At 35.9% G+C, this 20,304-nt stretch overlaps 1 protein-coding gene across 2 annotated transcripts in view; it reads left to right on the top strand.

The window, feature by feature from the left end:
* The first annotated feature begins 2,317 nt into the window (after positions 1–2,317).
* LOC114933120 (zwei Ig domain protein zig-8-like) overlaps positions 2,318–20,304 on the top strand; it is a 50,545-nt gene continuing 32,558 nt past the window's right edge. For both annotated transcript variants that reach the window (XM_029305600.2, XM_029305596.2), the window contains exons 1-2: positions 2,318–3,291; positions 5,232–5,411. In XM_029305600.2, the coding sequence (XP_029161433.2) occupies positions 5,288–5,411 (124 nt within the window). In that variant the 5' untranslated portion in view covers positions 2,318–3,291; positions 5,232–5,287. The remainder of the gene's footprint in view (positions 3,292–5,231; positions 5,412–20,304) is intronic.

The raw sequence follows: 20,304 nt of genomic DNA, 5'->3' as shown, positions 1-20,304 counted from the left end.
TGGCATTTGCTACGGTCGTGCTAATGCGCTTAATTGTTACTGCATATAGGTTGAAAGGATATATCAGATTTCTTGGCACAGCTAGTGGAGTATCGTGTTTGCGTGTCAAAACTGCGGCAATTGTCTTCAAATGGATAGTCACGTACATATTCATGTTGTGCGCGAAACAAAAACAAAAAAAAAGAAAGACGTGTGAGTCATCTAAGGGATTAAAAATTTTCCTCTTAAGCATTTTAATCCAAACGACTCATTTTTATGCGAGAGGGATGATACCGTTTCTGTCGCTATCTCGAGTTTTACTTCTTTACTTCGCTTATAAAAGTTGAAAATTTCTTCGGTATCCATATCGCGGAAAATATGTTGGAAAGAAATTCAGTTTTGTGCAAAAAAAGCTATGTGCTTGCCGATGATCTTGATACGGGATTAAAAGGCGCTTTAACGAGGTCATCGTCAGGCACACCCAGGCGGCAAACACCTGCGAAGCGTGCCTCGCCTTCTGGGCGGGCCATACACAACCATTTGCAGCTGCATGAAAATTGCAAGATACGACGAAAATTGCTCCGTGCCCTCGCTCGAGCATCTTCTCGCGCTTCTCGGTATTTACGAGCTTACGACTTGTGCACTACGCTATAAAAGGGGATCGAGAGCACGGCTGAACCGAGGCATCTAAGGTCTCAATGATTGATACATGATATTCTGAGGGTGAGAGAGAGAGAGAGAGAGAGAGACATGTTTCTTTAATATTGTTATCTTTCTCGTATTTCGGTGCGAGAATACCGTTTCGCGCTTTACATTAGAATATCTTCGAATATCAACGTAGAAGAGGAGCTTGCGGAAGGATCAACAGAAAGATAAAACTAAATAAAATGTATAATCGATGAGAAAGAGAGAATTTCGTATTCAGAAAATTACCGGGTAAACTTTTAAGTCGCTGGCTTTGCGAAAGTTCGCGGTTTTCTAACGATATAAATTGCATGATATAACGAATGCAGTAGAAAAAAGGATAATCCGCTTTTTTGTGATTCAGAATGAGAAGTAAAATGTTCACCATAATTGTTATAGCTACAGCAAAAGCTTTACTATAATGATACCTTATTTAGAAATCCAAAAAACCGAAATTACAATGGCAAGCACAAAAATTCTCAACGATGGTAATAACATTATAAGAAATTGATGCCGTTTGCTATATTTTACAAAATTATCCAACTATAAGTATCATCGTCAAAATTTTTTACTCTAATATTACATTTTTATGTAGAAAAATTGCACATTCATTGAGTGATTTTTACAGTCAACAAGTAAATTAACAATTGCCATAAAGCAAAAACAGGAATACAATCATAATATCTCATCCGGCAATGCTTCGAGTATTAATATAAATGCCATCGTACATATTGCCTTTAACGCTGACGCTGCCAGCAGGAATACCGTTGGCTTATTGGCAAGGAATGAAAGATTAAAAAGAGAACTGTGAAAACCATCAACATCGTTATAATCGATAATAATATCACATTAATATCCGGACAAAATAAAGCTAAGTTTGAACTCTACATAATATAAGAAAAATCCTCGATAAAATCTAATCATATTATAATATGAGAACAATTTTTTTAACAAAATGTTTATTAAAAACGAATATTAATTTTTAAAAAATATTGTATTTGTGCTTTCATATTTCCTATAAATATAATATCGTCAAATCTCATAATCTAATGTTTCAAAAATTTTTATTTTATCCATGCTTAGTTTTAATTTTGTCAAACGCGCTGAAATAAAAATCCATCGAGAAAGCATTACATATAATAAGTGCAATATCCGAAAACTGCAATAGAAACATTTCCGAGCTCGATAAATTCTCCTTCAAAGTCGATACTCGGTATATGGTTCGAGGGTGCCGGCGTTAAATATCGCGGCCAACATTCGTAATCTCGGGACAGGCAATAACAGTACTTTCATCCTACCCCTAGGCGCGCTTGCAACCCTTATCCAACTAACAACTTTAATAATAACACAAGAACAGCACGTGACGTTTGCGCGACCGCACAAAAGTCATCGGCGACAATGCTCTCGCAGCGGCAATGGAAATACCATCGCGGACGCCAGAGCAGAGCCGTCCTCGCAATCAAGCAGGCCGATGACGCGACGGTAGGACTACGGACAGCAGCGCATGATAGGGTGGCATGCGGGTGGGTGAGAGTCGGCATGGTTGGGCATCGTACAGCGCGCGAGAGAGTGGCGGCGGTGGTGGTGGTAAGAGTTGACGTCGGTGGTCGGGGGCTGATATCTAGCTAAGCGCTGGCGCAGTTGGGTCGCGGTCTCCACCACGGCAGCATTTCGCCCACCGGTCTCTTTACGCACCTATCTCTCCCTCTCGCTTCCTACCCCCTTATAGATCTCTCGCCTACCCCGCAATCTCCTCTCACGACCCCTCGTGGTATCCCACCTCCCCCACCTGCCGGCCTTTCGCGAACCGTGCATACACGACACTGGATGCACGACACCTCCCTCTCCGTTCACCCCTTTTTCCCCTGGCACCTATGCGTGAACGTGTTCGCGGCCGGACGTGTTAGTGTGAGTGCGGTATGATGAATGAACGGCGTTTTAGAGGGACGGATGTAACGCGCGGTCCCACCTAGTCTTTTCGCACGATCGTACGTCACACACCGGCGTCGCCGGATCCTTGTGACGATGCATCTCGCAGGAGAACTGTAGTTCGCCCACGTGGAAGTACGGACCAGCTGCGCTGGAAGGATTTAGTGGCGCGCCGGTTCTCTCTCTTTCTCTCTCTCTCTCTTTCTTATTCTCTCTCTCTGTGTGTGTGATTACGCGAGACTTGTCGCCCAGTCATTCACACAGTTCGTGACAGTTGATAAGGGACGAAAAGGTATATCTGGTGTGCTCGTGACGACAGATGCGTGAGATGTTTCCCCTTGATAATGAACGATGCATTCGGTGGTGTAACGACGAACGAGTGCGTCGAGCGACTTTAAAGATTAGACTCGAACACTCTACGATTCAGTTTGACGAGTGCGGGACTGATCGTTAAATACGCGATCCATTTATTAGCCATGGGTGTGTTTTTTTTTTACTATTGACTGAATGCACGGGCGAATGAATTTTTCACGCATAGAGAACGCGATGAATAATGAATCGTAATAGAAACGGGCACGTGGTCGTTTTCGCATCATCGATATTTTGTGAATATTTCGTGTGATGAATGCTATGAATATAGAAAAATCGTCATTTTTAAATTCCACTCTATCGCGTTGATGAATTGTGTTTTTATCTCAGGTAATTTGACTATTTTTCGAAAAAAAAAATCTTTTTAGTGTATTTTTTATTTAAAATTATATATAATTAATATATCTCTAATTAAAACTAAGTGGTTTCTTTACATATTGAAGATAAATCATTAATTCTATGGAAATTTTTTAAATATTCATTATTAAATAGTCGTATCGAATAATAATGTGAATTTAATTATTTTGATTATATGTACGCATATTGGACAGCTAAGTATAATTAACATAATATTATTAATATTGCAAATCGCGCGATTTTACTATCAATTCTTGACAATGATTCGTCAATTCCTTGACAATGATTCAATCTCTGATTAAACTATTTATTCAGCCTCATTGCAGCACACACGAGCAATTTATATTAGTATCTGCCTCGCGTGCGGATGCATTCACTGAAATTCAATGACAAGTGAAATTAATATCCCTGGTCGTGTTGTGTGCATACCAAATTAGTTCTGTCGATTATGATTTGCTGCCCACAGTAACACCCGACCACCACCCGAGTAATGGACGCGCGAATTCAATTGAAACCATATCACGTTCGTTTTCAATCGAGCATTCCGCCGCGCGTCACTTACTGCAAACTTAACGGAGAACCGAAACATATGCATACATATGTACGTGTACATATATATATATATATATATATATATATATATATATATATAGTATATGAAGCGCATTTTCGCACGTTGCGTGCGTTTAATCCCACATATTGTTGATTTCGTTGCTCGTGCTTGACACGAAGGCAAATACCACGTACACTTTTCAGTAGTGTAGAAACAACATTACGTGCGCGATGCGATAAAGGGTCTATTTACACATATCCGTATCAGTGCCACATCCGTTCAGTTCGGTGATTTTTCATCAGTATCAGTGATAATAATTATCATTCCTTTGTTCTGGAATGGATGTGTTCACACATATCCGGTACAATATTCGGATCGTTCAGTCTCAGTTCAGTGCGTCCGTACAGTGACATATTGGGTTTATTGCCAAGAATATTTGTGCAGCAATAAGCTGCTTGTGGATTATTTTATGCAGAGCAAATCACTTTTTCGTGGCAAATAAAATATGTTCATTACGTAATTACGGTAAAATTTTAAATAATTAATATAATATTTTATTTGCATTCGAATCCACAACTTAAATGTAAATGTGTGCCTATATTTATATAGATATCTTTTAGGTTTATAAATATAATAAACAATTAATTAAATTAGTGCGGCAATATTCTGTACTGTATGATTTATCACATTTGAAATGTATGGACACCTTTTTCAAACTCATTGGTTTCCTCTTCATCCAAAATTGTATAGCAATCATTGCCAATTCGTCCGTAAACTGAGCCATCTCGAAAAAACACTGAATTCAAACTGTACGAACATGTGTGAATAATTATCACTGATCTCACTGATAGGTACGTCATGGATATGTGTAAATAGACTTTAAACGTTCTCTCGTCTCCGTTTTTGCTGTCGGCGCTTGAAATCGTAATCACGCGGTGGAAGTAATTACTTTTCCCCGAGTAATTGCGCACCACTTGCGCATGACGGTCCACTGCATAATTTGGGAGTATCAAGTATATCGTCGTATATAATATGAGATGTTAACCTGATTACTGGAACGATCATTTTCTCGCTTTAATTTCTACGCTCATGCTAAGCTGTTGAAAATAATTTAAGGTACATATTTTGCATACACAGTTTTAATTAATCAAATAAAGTTACAAATTATAATATTCTCATTTATTGCTTAATTTGATGACGTGGTTATTTTAGCACTGTCGTTGCTTTGTTTGCTAAATTAATCTAATTTTACGAGAAACATTGTCAATAATAAATGAAAGAAACAACAAGGGGAAGTAGTAAGTGTTACAACTGTCACTGATTGTGAATTCCACATTGGACATTATTTTTTATCAACTAGGAAGATACATCGCCTTTGTCGAATTGTTGTGACTTTGAAGAAACAGTTGCAGTGAAATGTACCGGAAACGATGGACTATAAAAGTACTCGGAATGAATTTACGATATAACGGCAATGGGACCAGTTGGTGCATACCTTTCAAGATGATCTGCACTTTCTTTCTCTTCATACTGCTGCACGGTAAGCAAGCGTTGAATTTTCTCTCTAAAATAGATAGAAAATCATTTAGCATATTAGTTTATTTAAAGAGATAAGTCGAGCAGTGTATAATTAAAAATTTTTCAAATATTTATATCACAGAATAATGTAAAAATATTTTGTTTTAATAAATTTATATAATTAAAATAATTTTCATTACGTAAAGATAATACTGCGATGAGCTGGAACATCAAAATTTTATTTGCAAAATATCAAATATTTTAAATAATACAAATATTTTAACAAATGCATACATTACTCAGTTTCAAGTAAATAATCTGTCTGACGTAGTGTATATTTTAATATCAAATAAATTGCATAAATTCTATAAAAATGTTGTCCGTCAAACAAATAAACACGCATCTCGAAACTATAAATAAAACAATACCGTTGTTAAGGAGCAAAAAGAAGTTAATGGTTGAACTGCAACGCGCGTACATATTTATTTGTTAATTGGGGCAAACGACCGTACGAAAGAAAGAAACGAATACGAGAGACAACAATGACTTGACATATGTTGTTGCGGCGGGAATAACAACGTCGTAGGAAAATGCGTGCAGCGCATTTAAAAAGCATGCATTTGACATACTCTCTTTGGTATGGAACAGCTTTTACGACGTAACGTCATGCGCGAATCCGACCGCGCGACCATTAACGGAATTGCCACGAGCATATTTTTCCATTCGATAAACACCATCTGGAAAACACGGCGAACGTTGTTGTAACGCTGTGATAACACATTCGGAGAAATTTTTTTTGTACGTTAAGGCGATGCACGATACGATAGAATCGATGCTGTTGCATGTTTCGTATGGGATCATAAATTTTCCGCTCGACGGTTTTGTATTTATTCAACACGATGATTTGTAGTAACAAGACGGATGCTTCGTTCTAGCAGATCGCTCTTCAGAGCATTCCATCGTCAATTATATTCCAATTAATGCAAATTCAATTATTTCATTCGCGATGGTAGAACAATAATTATTTATTAGTTGTTCATCGAATACAATTCTCGAAATACACTTTTTATTGCGTGTAAATTATTAATGTATCTCATTACTATTGATTAATATTATTATTATTTCACATGTGCTCGCTACATCGAACACTTTGTAAATGTTTTAAAGATTGCGACACAGCACATGAAACCAGCCAATTTTACGAGCGCGGTTTACGAATTGAGAAAAGTATATAAACCCTCGTATCTCGAAAAGAAGTGAAGATCTTGCCGGTAAGTGTAACTGGTTTGAAGATGCAAGCCGCGTTATTTAGTCGCAGATCATAAACGGGAATGCAGTAGTGTACCGCCAATGTAATATCGCGCAGCGACGTCTTTAAAACCGCTCTCTCCGGCTGACTATCATCAGACCATTACTACTCGTATCAGCGCGACTTTCACCGAGCTCCGTAAAATCTCGCGCAAATCATTTATTCATCACGCCTGATGATTTTATTTACCATGAGATACATTATTTGTTGTCTAGCTGTGTTAAAATAATAATAATAATCTCTATTGTGCAAAATAAATGTACAGGGAAAATTTGACAATAGGTAGTATATAGATTAACAAATCAATCTGAGAATTTATATTCAACAATGCAATTTTATTTTTGTGTATGGAATATTTATTACAAGATTATTTATTTTTAGTAAATTATATTATATAAATTACCAAAATTATAAAAAAATATTTATACGACAAAGAATCGAAGAAACAAATTGATATTCATTTCGATGTAAAACTCAAAATCAAATTATTTTTATTTCGATTTTACGCAATCTTTTCCTTTTGCGCTGGTCTGTACATTCTCGTTTGGATTTTTTAACGAACCAATTTTTATTTTGTTTATTTTTATTTTCTTGTTTTGCTACTAACAAATATAAATATTATATAATATTGATTCTGTAATATCAAAAAATAATTATACGAAAACAGCTGTAAAATGGTTATATTTTGATAGCTTTCGTGCGTACGTATATATATATATATAATATTGTATTACGTGCGTACATTAAACCTACATATACTTTATTGTAAAAAAAATTGTAATTTTTTATTAAATACACCGCGACGCGCCGTATAAGTTTATCACTTCGCCATTATAGTACATATATTTTCTTCAACGTTCTTTTGCTTTTTATTCTCGTTTATGCGCTTCATCGCGCATTATCTACTATAGTTCATACTTTACGTGATCTGACATGTATTCGCTTCGCAGATATATTGTAAAAGCATGATAATATGATGTTCGCAACGTTATATCCTTATTTTATACAAGAAAAATAACATTTTATAGTATTCAGAACTAAACCGAGATATTCCAGAATACAACAGAAATAATTAATTGATTCTGCCAGGAAAAGAGAAAGAGATAGATAATTTTTTTTTAATTTTTTATTTTTACTCTTCTCTGTATTTTTAATTTTTATTCTTTTCTATACTTAATGTAGAAAAATTGTGCACATGAAATTTAATTCTAAAATTTTCGAGGCAGAATATAATCGTATAATCTGTAATACTATCGTGAAAATTCTTCCTAATACGATATAAGCAACGCTACAAAAGCGGATATATATGTGCTATCGAGTAGCTCAGTCAACGTATCGATTCCTTGATACGCTTTGCGGCTGCAATTTTCAATCAGCCCAACTGAATGATCGCGGCTGAGTAACGTGTAGCTACCGCACATATCCATTAGGAAATTGAAAATTGTAGATGTTCTACGTCGAGGTCCGATGGCACGCGGCTCAAAATGAGAAAAAAGCAAATTGCTGTACATGCGAGCGCAAACGCGCATACACATACATGTATACATATACCTATACATATACGCGTAAATAACGCATGGAAACTATGTCAAATAGTTACTATGTCAATAAATTTTTCTACATTAAATGGCAATTTTCTGACTGTTGCACGCGACAATTTCCAGTAACGCGTCGAAATATCTCTCCCTCGCTATTTCCGAATCCATAAATCGATTCTCAACATATCCGGAATGCAGGTCTCTCTCTCTCTCGCAGTTAAGATGATTCATACTTTTGACTTGCCAAGAGATTTGCATCCATCGTGTCATCGTCATCGTCGAAGTAACCGGCGTTAATTATGATCGGATGCTCTTTCCGAGCAGCTGACTTGGCTGTCGCTTAATACGATTAACCATAATTTATACATGAAGTTGCGGTTAAATATGCGGGACGTAAATTATAAAACTCGATACCTCGCGACCCTCACATTTACTCTAGATTGATGTTTTATTCAAACGACGCCGCTTAAGATCGAAAGCCGCTTCGCTTCGTCGTAATCTGTAATTTTGTATTCACCTTCAATATTTGCGTCGTAGGATTAAGTTTAACTAACGGACGCGATGTTTCCGGCACTGCAAGTAAAATACTTGATCCGAGTTCGCAGTATCCCGATTTTCTCTTTGATACTTGAGATTAGGAACGCAATGCAGAGACTCGAACTGGTTCAAATAAAATACGATTGCGCTCGAATTTTGCAAAGCACATCGTATCGTCTATTTAATAAATTTTGAATTACATATACACATGTGTTTGCGAGTAATAATGTTATTCGTAAATGATATTAAAAATTGTATGTTGATGTTGAGCAATATTATAATAACATGAAAGGAAATAGAAAAAAATAAATTGACGAGTTTGCAGAAATTAACCGGTTAGGTACATTTGACCTTTTTATTAAATGACATCTTACATCTTAAAGAAGTATTAGAAATATAATTGTTGCAGGGACAGAGAAAGAAAGAAGGAGAGAGAGAAAAGTTTTCAAATAAATATCTACGAAAGAAGTTTTAACTTCTTGAAATATCTTTGTTCAAATATATCGTCGAAGATAAATCAACATTAACTATCAATTGAATTGTGGGTAACTTTCACTATAACTTTAATTGTTTCTAGCGTAATGTTGATTGTATATATATAGTATATTATATATAGGAAAGATAATTTTAACTTTCCAGACACAATTTAAATACATAATGTTGACATCTAAATGTATTTTGCTATTTAGATCAATAATGCTATATTTTAGGCATGAAGAGAAAATTAAAAATTTATTTCTACGAAATAATTAATTAAATTATTACAATGTTAAATAATCTACTCAAATATAGTTTCGCATATATATATATATATATATATATATATATATATGCGAAAGATATATATATATATATCTAATCGCTCACGGTCTGCAAAACCCCAGGTTATTCATAGAGCCATTATCGTCATTATCGATCTTAAGAAAAGATCATTACTTTAACGGATTATCGGACGTCGTCGATTTTCGTCGTAAAAAGGGCTAAATCCCCGGACTTCGTCGGCCTTGGGCCGCACTACGATGTGCTTTTTTTGCTTCTCCCGAAATCTCTGATCCGATCGGAAGTTCATTTCGAAGTAACGCCTTCGATAAGATTCTTACAAGTAGGTGCTCCGGTTAAGGAAGGAGTGTGACGGAAGAGGGAAGGAGAAACGAACTTTCGTTGACTGGGGTATTCAGAAATGCAAACTTTTATCCCTGCGAAGCGTTTGCGAAGTCCGCGAGCATTCAATGTACGTTTCGATAACTCGCTGCATTCGTCAGTGCTACATCGATCGAGGGAACGTCGCGATTTTACTACCGATACAAACAATGGAATCAAACTTGGCGATTAATGGCGAATGAACTCGGAGGAAAATTCCCCGCATTGTACGGAAAGCGAATCGAATGGACAAAGAGTCCTTTTTTCTCGTGCTATTAAGATTTCTGAGTGGTTCCGCCAAGCCCCTCGTTACTAGAGCCTTGGAAGACGAGTTTTCTTCCGAGATACTTAATTAATTAGGAACCGGCCGCATAAATGCGATGCCCTTAATTTAGCTCGCCCACGATCTCCCCGTGATCGACCCATTTCCATCCTTCGTTTAGCTGCAAACTCCATTAAAAACTCGTTGTTCGATTTTCAGTTCGAATACAAGTGCGACACGTGTACAAATAAATTTTCTTTAGACGGAGGATGTTTTACGAGATTTTAATCAAAAGATTTATTATCGCTTTTGACAATATAACGCGGGACCCCTATTGTTTATGAAATTGGAACGGACGCGGCTCAGGCGAAAGGATCGCATAAATTTTCGCGTTAATAACATTTTTGCGGTGTTGTGCGAAGAAACGGGACTGTTCCGCTGCCTAGAAAGACGGATTATACTTTAAACTGCCTAATTAATTGGCGCTGCTCATTAATTAGATATGGTTTACGAAGTTGATTCTGCTACACGTCTTTCTCAAATGACCCAGTTGTGGACATCACTTTGTAGAAAGTCGACGGTGATGCGAGAGATTAATTATCTCAGGGGGAACCAAAGTTGCAGATATTTAAAAATAATTAAATCAACGAATTTAAATAGAGCCAACTTTGAATCATAAAAATGGAAAGAAAAATAAATAACGGTGTTGCGTTGCATTAATTATTTCGCCAACTGTGGAGCGTGAGAAAGGCCCTTTGCACATTTGCATAACTTACGTTTGTCGAGAGTAACTCTCAGTAGCAAGAGATAACTACAACGTAATACATCTGCTTACGGCGGTTAACCTAAGATAAAGGGAATTCCCAAATCCCGCGAGATAGAGAGAGAGAGAGAAAGAGAGAGAGAGATAGAGAGCGGGTAAACGTTCTTTGATTTATGGTTACAGCTAATAGATTTTCCGTCGGAGTGAGAATTCATCAATTCGCAGTACAGCCTGGGCGGTTAACGCGAATCGATAACTGTTACACGTTATCACCGGCCAATCCGCCGCGCAAATATTTTTGTTTCCACCTTGTCAGGCGTTTTTCAAAAAGTCCCGTTGGCGACGAGCGCACACATAGATCAGACTGAGAATAACGTTGCACGCGCAATATCCACTGGCCGCGTCATGATATATCAAAGCGCAATTTACGGTGCTGCTATATCGCCAATATCAAACGAGCTTTTTCTCCATCCTCCTCCGGCGGTAGACCGGGAAATATGGTTTGCGCTCTACGAACGAATTTGAAATTTATAACGGGATCAGCCGTGCGCGAGCCGATGACGGTCTCTGATCGTCGTAACATCCTTCATCGAAGGCGGCAAGATCACCGTCGAAGAAAAATGTGTATGTGCGTGTATATATGTATATATGCTTGCTATGAGAAAAGTGAATATCTCATGTCTACAGACTTTTCCACGGAGTTTTTCGCGTTCAACAAGTGAAAGGACGGCGCGGTGCCATAAAACGATAAAACAGTTCTATTTTTTAAAAAAAGAGCTTCCATAATTGTAACCGACTCGCCCCAAGAAAGTTTGCCGGAGCATTTCGTCGCGTTATAGGCGAAGACGTGGAGGATGATTTAACGTTCTTTATTCGGGCCATTGCAGGAGTTAATACGAATATTTTATCATATACACGCGGACAATAAGTAGAAATTCGAGAATTAGCATTTGTAAAAAAAAAAAAAAAAAAAAAAACTTTAACAAAACGTTTTGCGCTTCAAGTAATTGGCTAATCTCAAAGTAGTGAGTGAGGAATATCGAGAAAGGATTCCATCATCATTCATGCGGTACGAACTACCGTGCCATTAGTCTTTATAATGAGACCACTCCTCTGGAAGGAAAGAAAGAAACTCGATTCTCTCGACTCGATCGTATTTTCCTTCCTTTCGATATCAATATTTTCCATTACCTCAGAACATCTCAGTCTTCCGGCTTATAAGAAATCTCTCCATTTCATTTCCCTGTAAAGCACTTCATTCCCATAATTTACACGGCAACAGTGTCTCATAATTTAAAACGCATACCGTACCATTTATTATCTCTTTTTCTCAAAATATTTCAAAATATATATTTTATATAGATTTAAATATTAAATATGAAATTTACAATCATATAATTTGTAATAAAAGCTATAGAAATTGTAATTCATGGTTGTCAATTGTTATTTATTTCAATTCAGTATAATATGCATATTGAAATTATTCATATTATATAGTTGTGGATTGTGGATTCATCAATATTGTAACTTCGGACATGTGTTATTAGAATTAGGAGGATATAAAATATTGATGAATTTGCGTTTTGATTACAATATTCAATTGCAATATTATTAAAATACGAATCAAAACAATATTATAAATATAAATAATATTATAATAATAATAATAAATATAATAATATTATAAATAATTAATTTTTCCAAGAGAGAATTTATCTAAAGTTTATCACGAAATATGTGAATGAAATAAATGGAAATGAAATTACAGTATTTTTTATTTTCTTGAAAAATTAATAGTTTATCATTTTGTTTTAATTCATCACGTTTCAATTGCAATATGATTTGACATATCGCAAACATGAATAGAGATCAATTTTATGTTTAAATTTCTGAGTTTCGAACAAATCCTGACAAATTGATGGCGAGAGTAGATTTACACAATCGATCGACATTCCTTCTTACATCATTTACGAAATAATATATATATATATATATATATAATCCTATCTTTGTAGAGAGAACACGTAAGAATATGAAAACGGTAGGAATTTAAAAAGCTAATAAGAGTAAGAGAAAGAGCAATCTGCGAGACTAGTTCTTTCCGACGTTCGTTCCGTTTTATACAAAGTAAATTTGTCAACGCATTTACTAATGTAAAATATATGTGAGCGAAATTTCGCAATTCCTCGATATGCGTTATATGTCGTCGGAATTTTTTGATGACAGAGAGACAGACGATGCGAAAGGTAAAGCAAATTGATCGACGGATAGGAGGGACGAACACGCTTCATCTTCGATATATGCGTTTCTTTATTATGCTGTGAGGCCTGATACGACAGAGCAGACGCAGGAAAGGAAAATTTGCATCCCAAAGAGTTTACATCGGAAATGCGAAAGCCCGATGCAATATTTCCCGGAGAAATGATTCTCCGTCGCGTCGGGGGTCCTCGTCTGATAAAAATCGACGGCGCATATAGAAGTGGCTCCGCGTTATTCAGAAACGCCCTAGACTTCTTTAGAAATTCTGCTGAGAAGTGGAAACGATATAACCGCATTTTGCGTTAACTACGCGAGCCTTTTATGAACCATTCTCAAAAATACGACGTTCAGAAGAGGCGTTAAGCCGCGAGAATCAAATTGCACTTCGGCAGCGACTTCTCAAAGTTCGTTCCCGCAATACGTTGAATGTATATAAAATAACGAAAAGAATCTTCTTTTATATTTCTGTGCTCGCTCATTTAATTAAATGGCAAAAGCTCTTAAGAGGCTTATGAGTTAAAGATTGCCGGTACCTTATCGCGACGACACGTTTGCGGTTGTCAGCAATTTTCTTCGGCTACTTAATTCCCAGACACTGTATGTGTCGCTTCTCAGTTCAGAATGAAAGAACTTTTTCCGACTTCCTAATGGCTCGTCGAAGAGATAACTTATTCACACCGCGATACAGCTATTTTTAAGAGAATTCTGCGATGAATCGCTGAAACATGAACACGTTTCGCGAAATTCTTTTCCAGTCACCATAATATTTGCAATTGAGGAAATAAGAAAAAAGTTTGCAATCAAAATTCTTATGATGACATTATATTTTTATAGTAATAATATTGTATATATATTATAATTTTTTTTTAAGTTCTCCTGAGACATACGTATAATACCACTATTCTTTATATTTTAATATAATATATTGTAAAAAATATATAATATAAAAATAATTAAAGTAAAAAACTCTTAAAAAATGTCAATTGTAATTCAATTATTATTATATTCTTCATAACACGCATGTATCGTAAACGAGCAATCAAAATAGTCACATTGAATTGAAAGACTAATCAAAGAGGTATTCAGAAAACTGTCAGCGTACAAACAAATATCAACATTCCTAATTAACACTTTGTACTGTATCATATGAAAACGATGACAATATCTATTAAAGATGCTAAAAGGAAAATGCACGCTCTTACGTCCGACGAAGAAACGCTCTATTCATTTGTCTTTCTGATGAGGAAATCGCGAAGGAGCTTTCTCCCATTCTTTCCTCTTATCCTCCCTTCCATCCTCTGTCTCTCCAGGCTATTCCGTCTAATTAAATCGGAGCTTCTTTGAAAATCTTAAGAGCGCAACGTTTCCAGTTCTACTTCGAGCCATTTGCTTCTGTTATTTACTTCTACTTCTTTGATGACAGCAACTTTGCTACACGAGTCATGGAAACTGCTACTGCTTGTTTGTTATTTTGAAAACGAGCCTCTATCAATGATGCACAAAAATTGCACGATTATGATACGCAATAATTTGCAGTCTATCATAACAAAGACAAATGAACCGAAAATCATGCGCTACTAAAAATCTGTTCTTTCTTTTTTTATAATTACTGTTGAAAATATTACAGAAAAATAGAGCGCGCAATATTTAAATGGTTGACAAGAAAGAGACATGAATTTTTATTTTACGTATTTTTTGCTTAATACTATTTACTTCTGTATTATATTTTGGCGAACAGACGGGTTAGAGAGGAGAACGTAATCACAACTGCGTACGTTTATATAACATTCATACGTACCACTGCGAGTTATCATTACTCTTCGCGGTAGAGAACAAATATTTGTTCTCATGGGGCGAGCGAGGATTCGAGGTTTCAGCATGCAACGAAAGCGTACCTGTAATTGAAGAGGCAACGAAAATAGTAATAACTGTGCGAAACTCAGCTTTCGGAAACTTTACTAATTGACACGAGCAAAATATTTCATTCGCGCACGCGTGCAAGAAAATAACGGGCGTAATTATTTTATTTCTTTTTCTCATATTTTATTCTCTCATTATTTCAATTTTTTTTTTTTCGTCTTCCGGTTGCATCGTCGTCGTGCCGCGCGAGTTGGAAGCTGGGGGGAAAATGAAAATGGATCGCGCCTTCTGTTTTGGCACGGAGCAAGCTATTCCGTTGATTCGAAGGGGCGGTGTACGGAATGAAAATAGATCGATGAGCAAGACGAATATGCTTCGCTCTATCGATGAGTTTGCCGGCTAACATGCACCGTACACTGACAATGATGAGTTGAGTATTTGAAAGTACATGGCGGGATATCACGAAAAAAGGGGACTTTGTTGCGAAGCAGTTTCCATTGAACGACCGGTTCTATCGAGAAAATTCTCGCTTTTATTGAAAGTAGATTTATTCGCTAATTTGTTATAGAAAAAAATTAAATACGCATGCTTTTTAACTCATACAATGGATATTATTATAATTATTACTATTCTCTCTCTCTATAATATTATAATCGTATTATAATCATTGCTGTCTCTTATTCGTATCGATTCTATCGAAAGAAGAGACTAAGAAAATATATACCTCAATTTCACTTTGTATTGGGTATAAAGAAAAGAATAATATCAAAGGAATGTCTATAATAACATGCCACAAAAGATTATTAGATATACGAAAAAATCAAAATGTAGAATAAAAATGTATAAATAAAAAAAACTTTTGCCATTGTCTTATACAAATTATATCTATCTGCTATAGCGTGAGAATAATTGTTACGTTTTATTAAGAACAAGTTCTCAATGATCTATTCGCGTGAACGCGAAATCCTTGATCCTCGATAAAAATCTCTCCTTGCAAACTTACGAGGCACTAGATAATAGAAGGTAATTTAAAAAAGGAAAAATCTTGCTCCACTTTATTTCGCGTGTAAAGAGGAGATCGCGATCAAAAGGAACATCATTTTCAACACTCGATATAGAATCTTCATGTTACGGCAATTCCATTTCCGTGTACATAAAATGTCGTTAACATTGATGAGTTCCTGTCGGAAACATCCGTGTAGGTGCATTATTGCGGCGAGGCATAAAACCGGTGTGCAGAGATACCGGAAAATGTGCTCTGTAAGGTATGCCTGAATACCATCATTAAATTCGAATTTATTGAACAAGTGCGCGAACCCCGCTTTTGACCCAGGTCGTTAAACAATTATCTATGTATACACATATGGATCGACACCTGTCATCGGAGTAAACGACAAGAATACTACTATCGCATTTTGCTCGCGGAAGTGTTCGGTTTCTTTTCTTTTCATCGCATCTATATATGTATGTAGTCGTTTTATCATGCTATAATCGATATAGAATATCCTCCTTTTTAGAGATATCGATGCTATAACCGCGATAGTTCAATCAATATGTGGAAAATAGCATGTATGCATATATACACGTGGTTCGCAAATATGTACGTAACTGTATTATGTAATTATGTAATTTGTGGAGGCTTTCTAATAGTGAATATTGCCCAACGTGTATAAACAATGTCCATTCGGAATGTACTTTAATAATGGTATAAATAGATAATTTGGAATCGAGTTCGCTTTAGCATTAATATTTAAAGGAAGACATTAATTTTCCATCATGTTTCCTCGACTTTTGTTAATATTGGAGCTGTGCCAACAAGTGCGCAGTATTTCTATGAATATGCAATTTTTAAGGAATAATTTTATAAAGAATAGATTTTCTCGTCCTGAGGGTGACGTCATATTAAATCTATCTGATTTTTCTTTGCATACAAATTATGTATATTAAATTTAAATAGTATAGTAAAATATTCGCGAGTCAGTTTCCGTGTTCGCACTTCATTTTTTTTTATATACGAATATGCCAAAGCGAGATATTATCTGTGGCATACTTTTACCTCAGAAAGGACGAACCCCTTTGTTTTGATCGCATAAAAACTGTTTGCGATAATATCGGCGTGCGCGCGCGACACTGACGGGAACAAAATTAAATTTTCTTCCGTGAGATGAAAGAAGTAGTATGGAAACTGTGTCTGCTGTAGCTACCCTCTGAGAATTTTGCGGCAACGTCGCCGTGGCACGATAGAAAAGTCACAGGGATATAGTGTTCCTCTATCTTATATTCTTATATTCTCTTCTTAAGAGAGCGGAAACGTATATCCTCGCGAAACGTTCAAAAGAGTGACTGAAGGGTTTTCTTGGCCCTTCGTCTTCGATTTTTGTGCCAAATTAACTATATTCTAAAGGACTTTAAATAACAATAATAAAAATTATCCCTTGACTAAAACAGTTTTATTATTATAACAATCACGAAAGCAAACCATATCGAGATATTTTTTAAAGTTGTTTAAGAAGTATTTTACGGATCTTCGAATTTTTGTTTTTTAATAGACTTTTATACCTATAAAATGAAAAAAAATGAGAATTTCTCTGATATACCAATACTATAACTTGATAATCGTTATTTCTCGGATAGCTTGTAGCGTAAAATTTTGCAAAAATGACTCGCCATAAACGCAGCGATGCAGAAAATAACTCTCGCAGAAAAAGTCCGGATGATATAAAAAGAAATGAATACCACTTAACATGAGTACATGTTAAAAGTACGTGCGCAGGAGCAAACAAATTAAATTGAGTGAAATATAAGCCGCACCGTATGATATGTAGAATCAAAATTTTAATTAATTCAGAGCCCCTAGCGTTGAGAAAATAAAATTTACTCGCTGCAATTTTTAAACGACTATGCGGTATCTTAAAATTCGTGCTATGAAATTCCGGCTAAAATTTTAATTATACTCTGTCGCGCACTGCAACGCGGTAACAAACGGAAACGTTTGAGAAAAGAAAGCGCTAGTAAACGAGACCTGAATACGACTAGATAAAAAGCAAGCGACGCAAAGATCCTTAAAATTTCGCAAAAAAAGAGAGAACGCCAGGTTAGATTCGGTCAATCGATCTTTAAGTATTAAAGACGTATTAAGATCGCTAGGCTCTTTGTTCATGAATGGAAAAAAGCAGAAAAAATTCTTAATAAGAGGTCCGTTTTATTTCTCGCAGAATAGATTCATTTGATGTCTTGAAAGCTTCAGACTCAATCGTGATTCTTTGACGCGCTTGTAAATGCAAAAGTTTAAACAATGATAATAATTTAGAAGAGCAAACTTAATAAATCATGCTTTATATATATATATATATACATTTTTCTCCTTTCATTTAATCTAATCGAATATAATTACGCGCGCGAAGCAAAGTTATATTATCATTTGTTAATAAAAAATATAAAAAATTGCAATATATGTAAAAAAATGATTGCAATACATGTATAAAAATATATTTATTAAATTATACAAATGCATAAAAATTCAATATTTAAATTTTTAACAGAACAAGCGAACAAAATTAATAAAAAATATTTCGCTCGAAAATATTACGATAATAAAAAGATACTGCTTATTAGCGACACAGTATGTAACTGATAAGGAAAAAAATGCGTTTTAGTCATGTAAGAAACATGCGTTACACTAGACAGCAGATGTTCATTGAAATTTTGTGAAAGAAATTTGATTACGTCGTCACATCCTATAAATTTTCTTCTAGATCGGCGGCTGTGCGAGTGGCTTAGAAAATACCTGATTGCCGTCATAACTCTGGGTAATTTTGCGCGTAAGGTATCCCTAAGGCGCGCAAGAGGGCTCGGGAGCAATTTCATATTAATATCAGCCTCCTTGTCTTCAGAAGCTGTCTCGGCAAGCAACGTCACCTTCGTCGTCGGTTTGATTCAATCAAGCTCGGCCCTTTTCTAGATTACTTGTCAGTACTTTATGGCGCACAAAAAGCCGTACCTTGTTCGTTTCAAGCACGTGGAACGAGTGCTGGGTCAATAATCTTCGACCAACAAGCTCTCTTCTTCTCCTTTCGGAGAGGTACACCCTTTTTTATTTTGCTCGAAGCTTCATCTTCATCGCTATGACGTTTTTAGGTTTAGGTATTTTAGAAACGTCACTTATACTTTCGCAAAGTCGTGCCTGCCTTTAATGTGTTTATCCGGCTCGAGGGGTTTTCAACGTGACATCAAGTCACGGAGCTTCATATTGAATAACATGATGATGAACCTTAAAAATAAAAGAGCACTGATGTAATATTGTTTATTATAAGCGAAAAAATGTCATACAGAGAGAGAGAGAGAAATCTATGTAGGTTTAAACGATAATAAATTTCGTGCTTTATCGAAACGTTATTAAAATGCAGACGAAGCATGTAATGCGTTTTATTAGCAGGTGTGCAAACATCGTTTGCAATGTCATCTGATAAATTACTTCGAGTGAGAAATAAGAATAGAGAGAATGATAGGATAATAAATAAGATATTGTTTTTTTCCTAACGCGGAATATTCGTTGCAAAAAGATATTCTTTGCTGCAATAATTCATCTATTTTTATTCGAGATTAAAAAATTGATTCGAAAAATTGTAATAATAATTTAACATATACGTTACACTATAAAATTAAAGAAACATATATATGTATAATTAATTTGACTAAAAACAAAAGATGACGAAATTGAACATTTAGAAATTGATCTCGTTCGACAGGATCTAATTGTAAGTAGTAAAAGTCAACGCGCGCGCGACAGACTGTTGGGTTGAAAACACGGCAAGCTGTCTGCCACTACGCGAGACTGTCTGAAATCTTGTTTTATCCAAAACTCTGGTCATTAAACACGCGATAATTCAAGCAAGATAATGCACTCGTGCGGCAATTCCAGCGACTGTAATTCCACGCGTGTTGAACGTCCTCGCCGCCGGCATCTCCGGCAAGAAGAAGCCGCTGGAATAATTCACCAAGTCCTCTCCACCTTTGTGAAGTGTAATGTAGAATAATGTTTTACACTACTGCGGCTCACCCCCGTGTCGAGTCGCGGCCGCGGGGATAAAATGAATTTTGCAGCGTAAGGGAGCTCGCGCACACTTCATCCATCACGCGCCTTTTTTGTCCCGTAAAAATGGCGTGACGCCAATACACCCACGTAAATTGCAGAAATGCTGTATATTAACAACGACACAATCGGTGGAAATAAAACAAACGTTAACT

The sequence above is a fragment of the Nylanderia fulva genome, unplaced genomic scaffold, assembly GCF_048542155.1.
Source record: "Nylanderia fulva isolate GAGA-0341 unplaced genomic scaffold, ASM4854215v1 Scaffold29, whole genome shotgun sequence".
In the NCBI taxonomy this organism is placed as follows: Eukaryota; Metazoa; Arthropoda; class Insecta; order Hymenoptera; family Formicidae; genus Nylanderia; species Nylanderia fulva.
The sequence above is the reverse complement of the archived record's forward strand: the minus strand, read 5'-3'. Positions and strand labels throughout refer to the sequence as shown.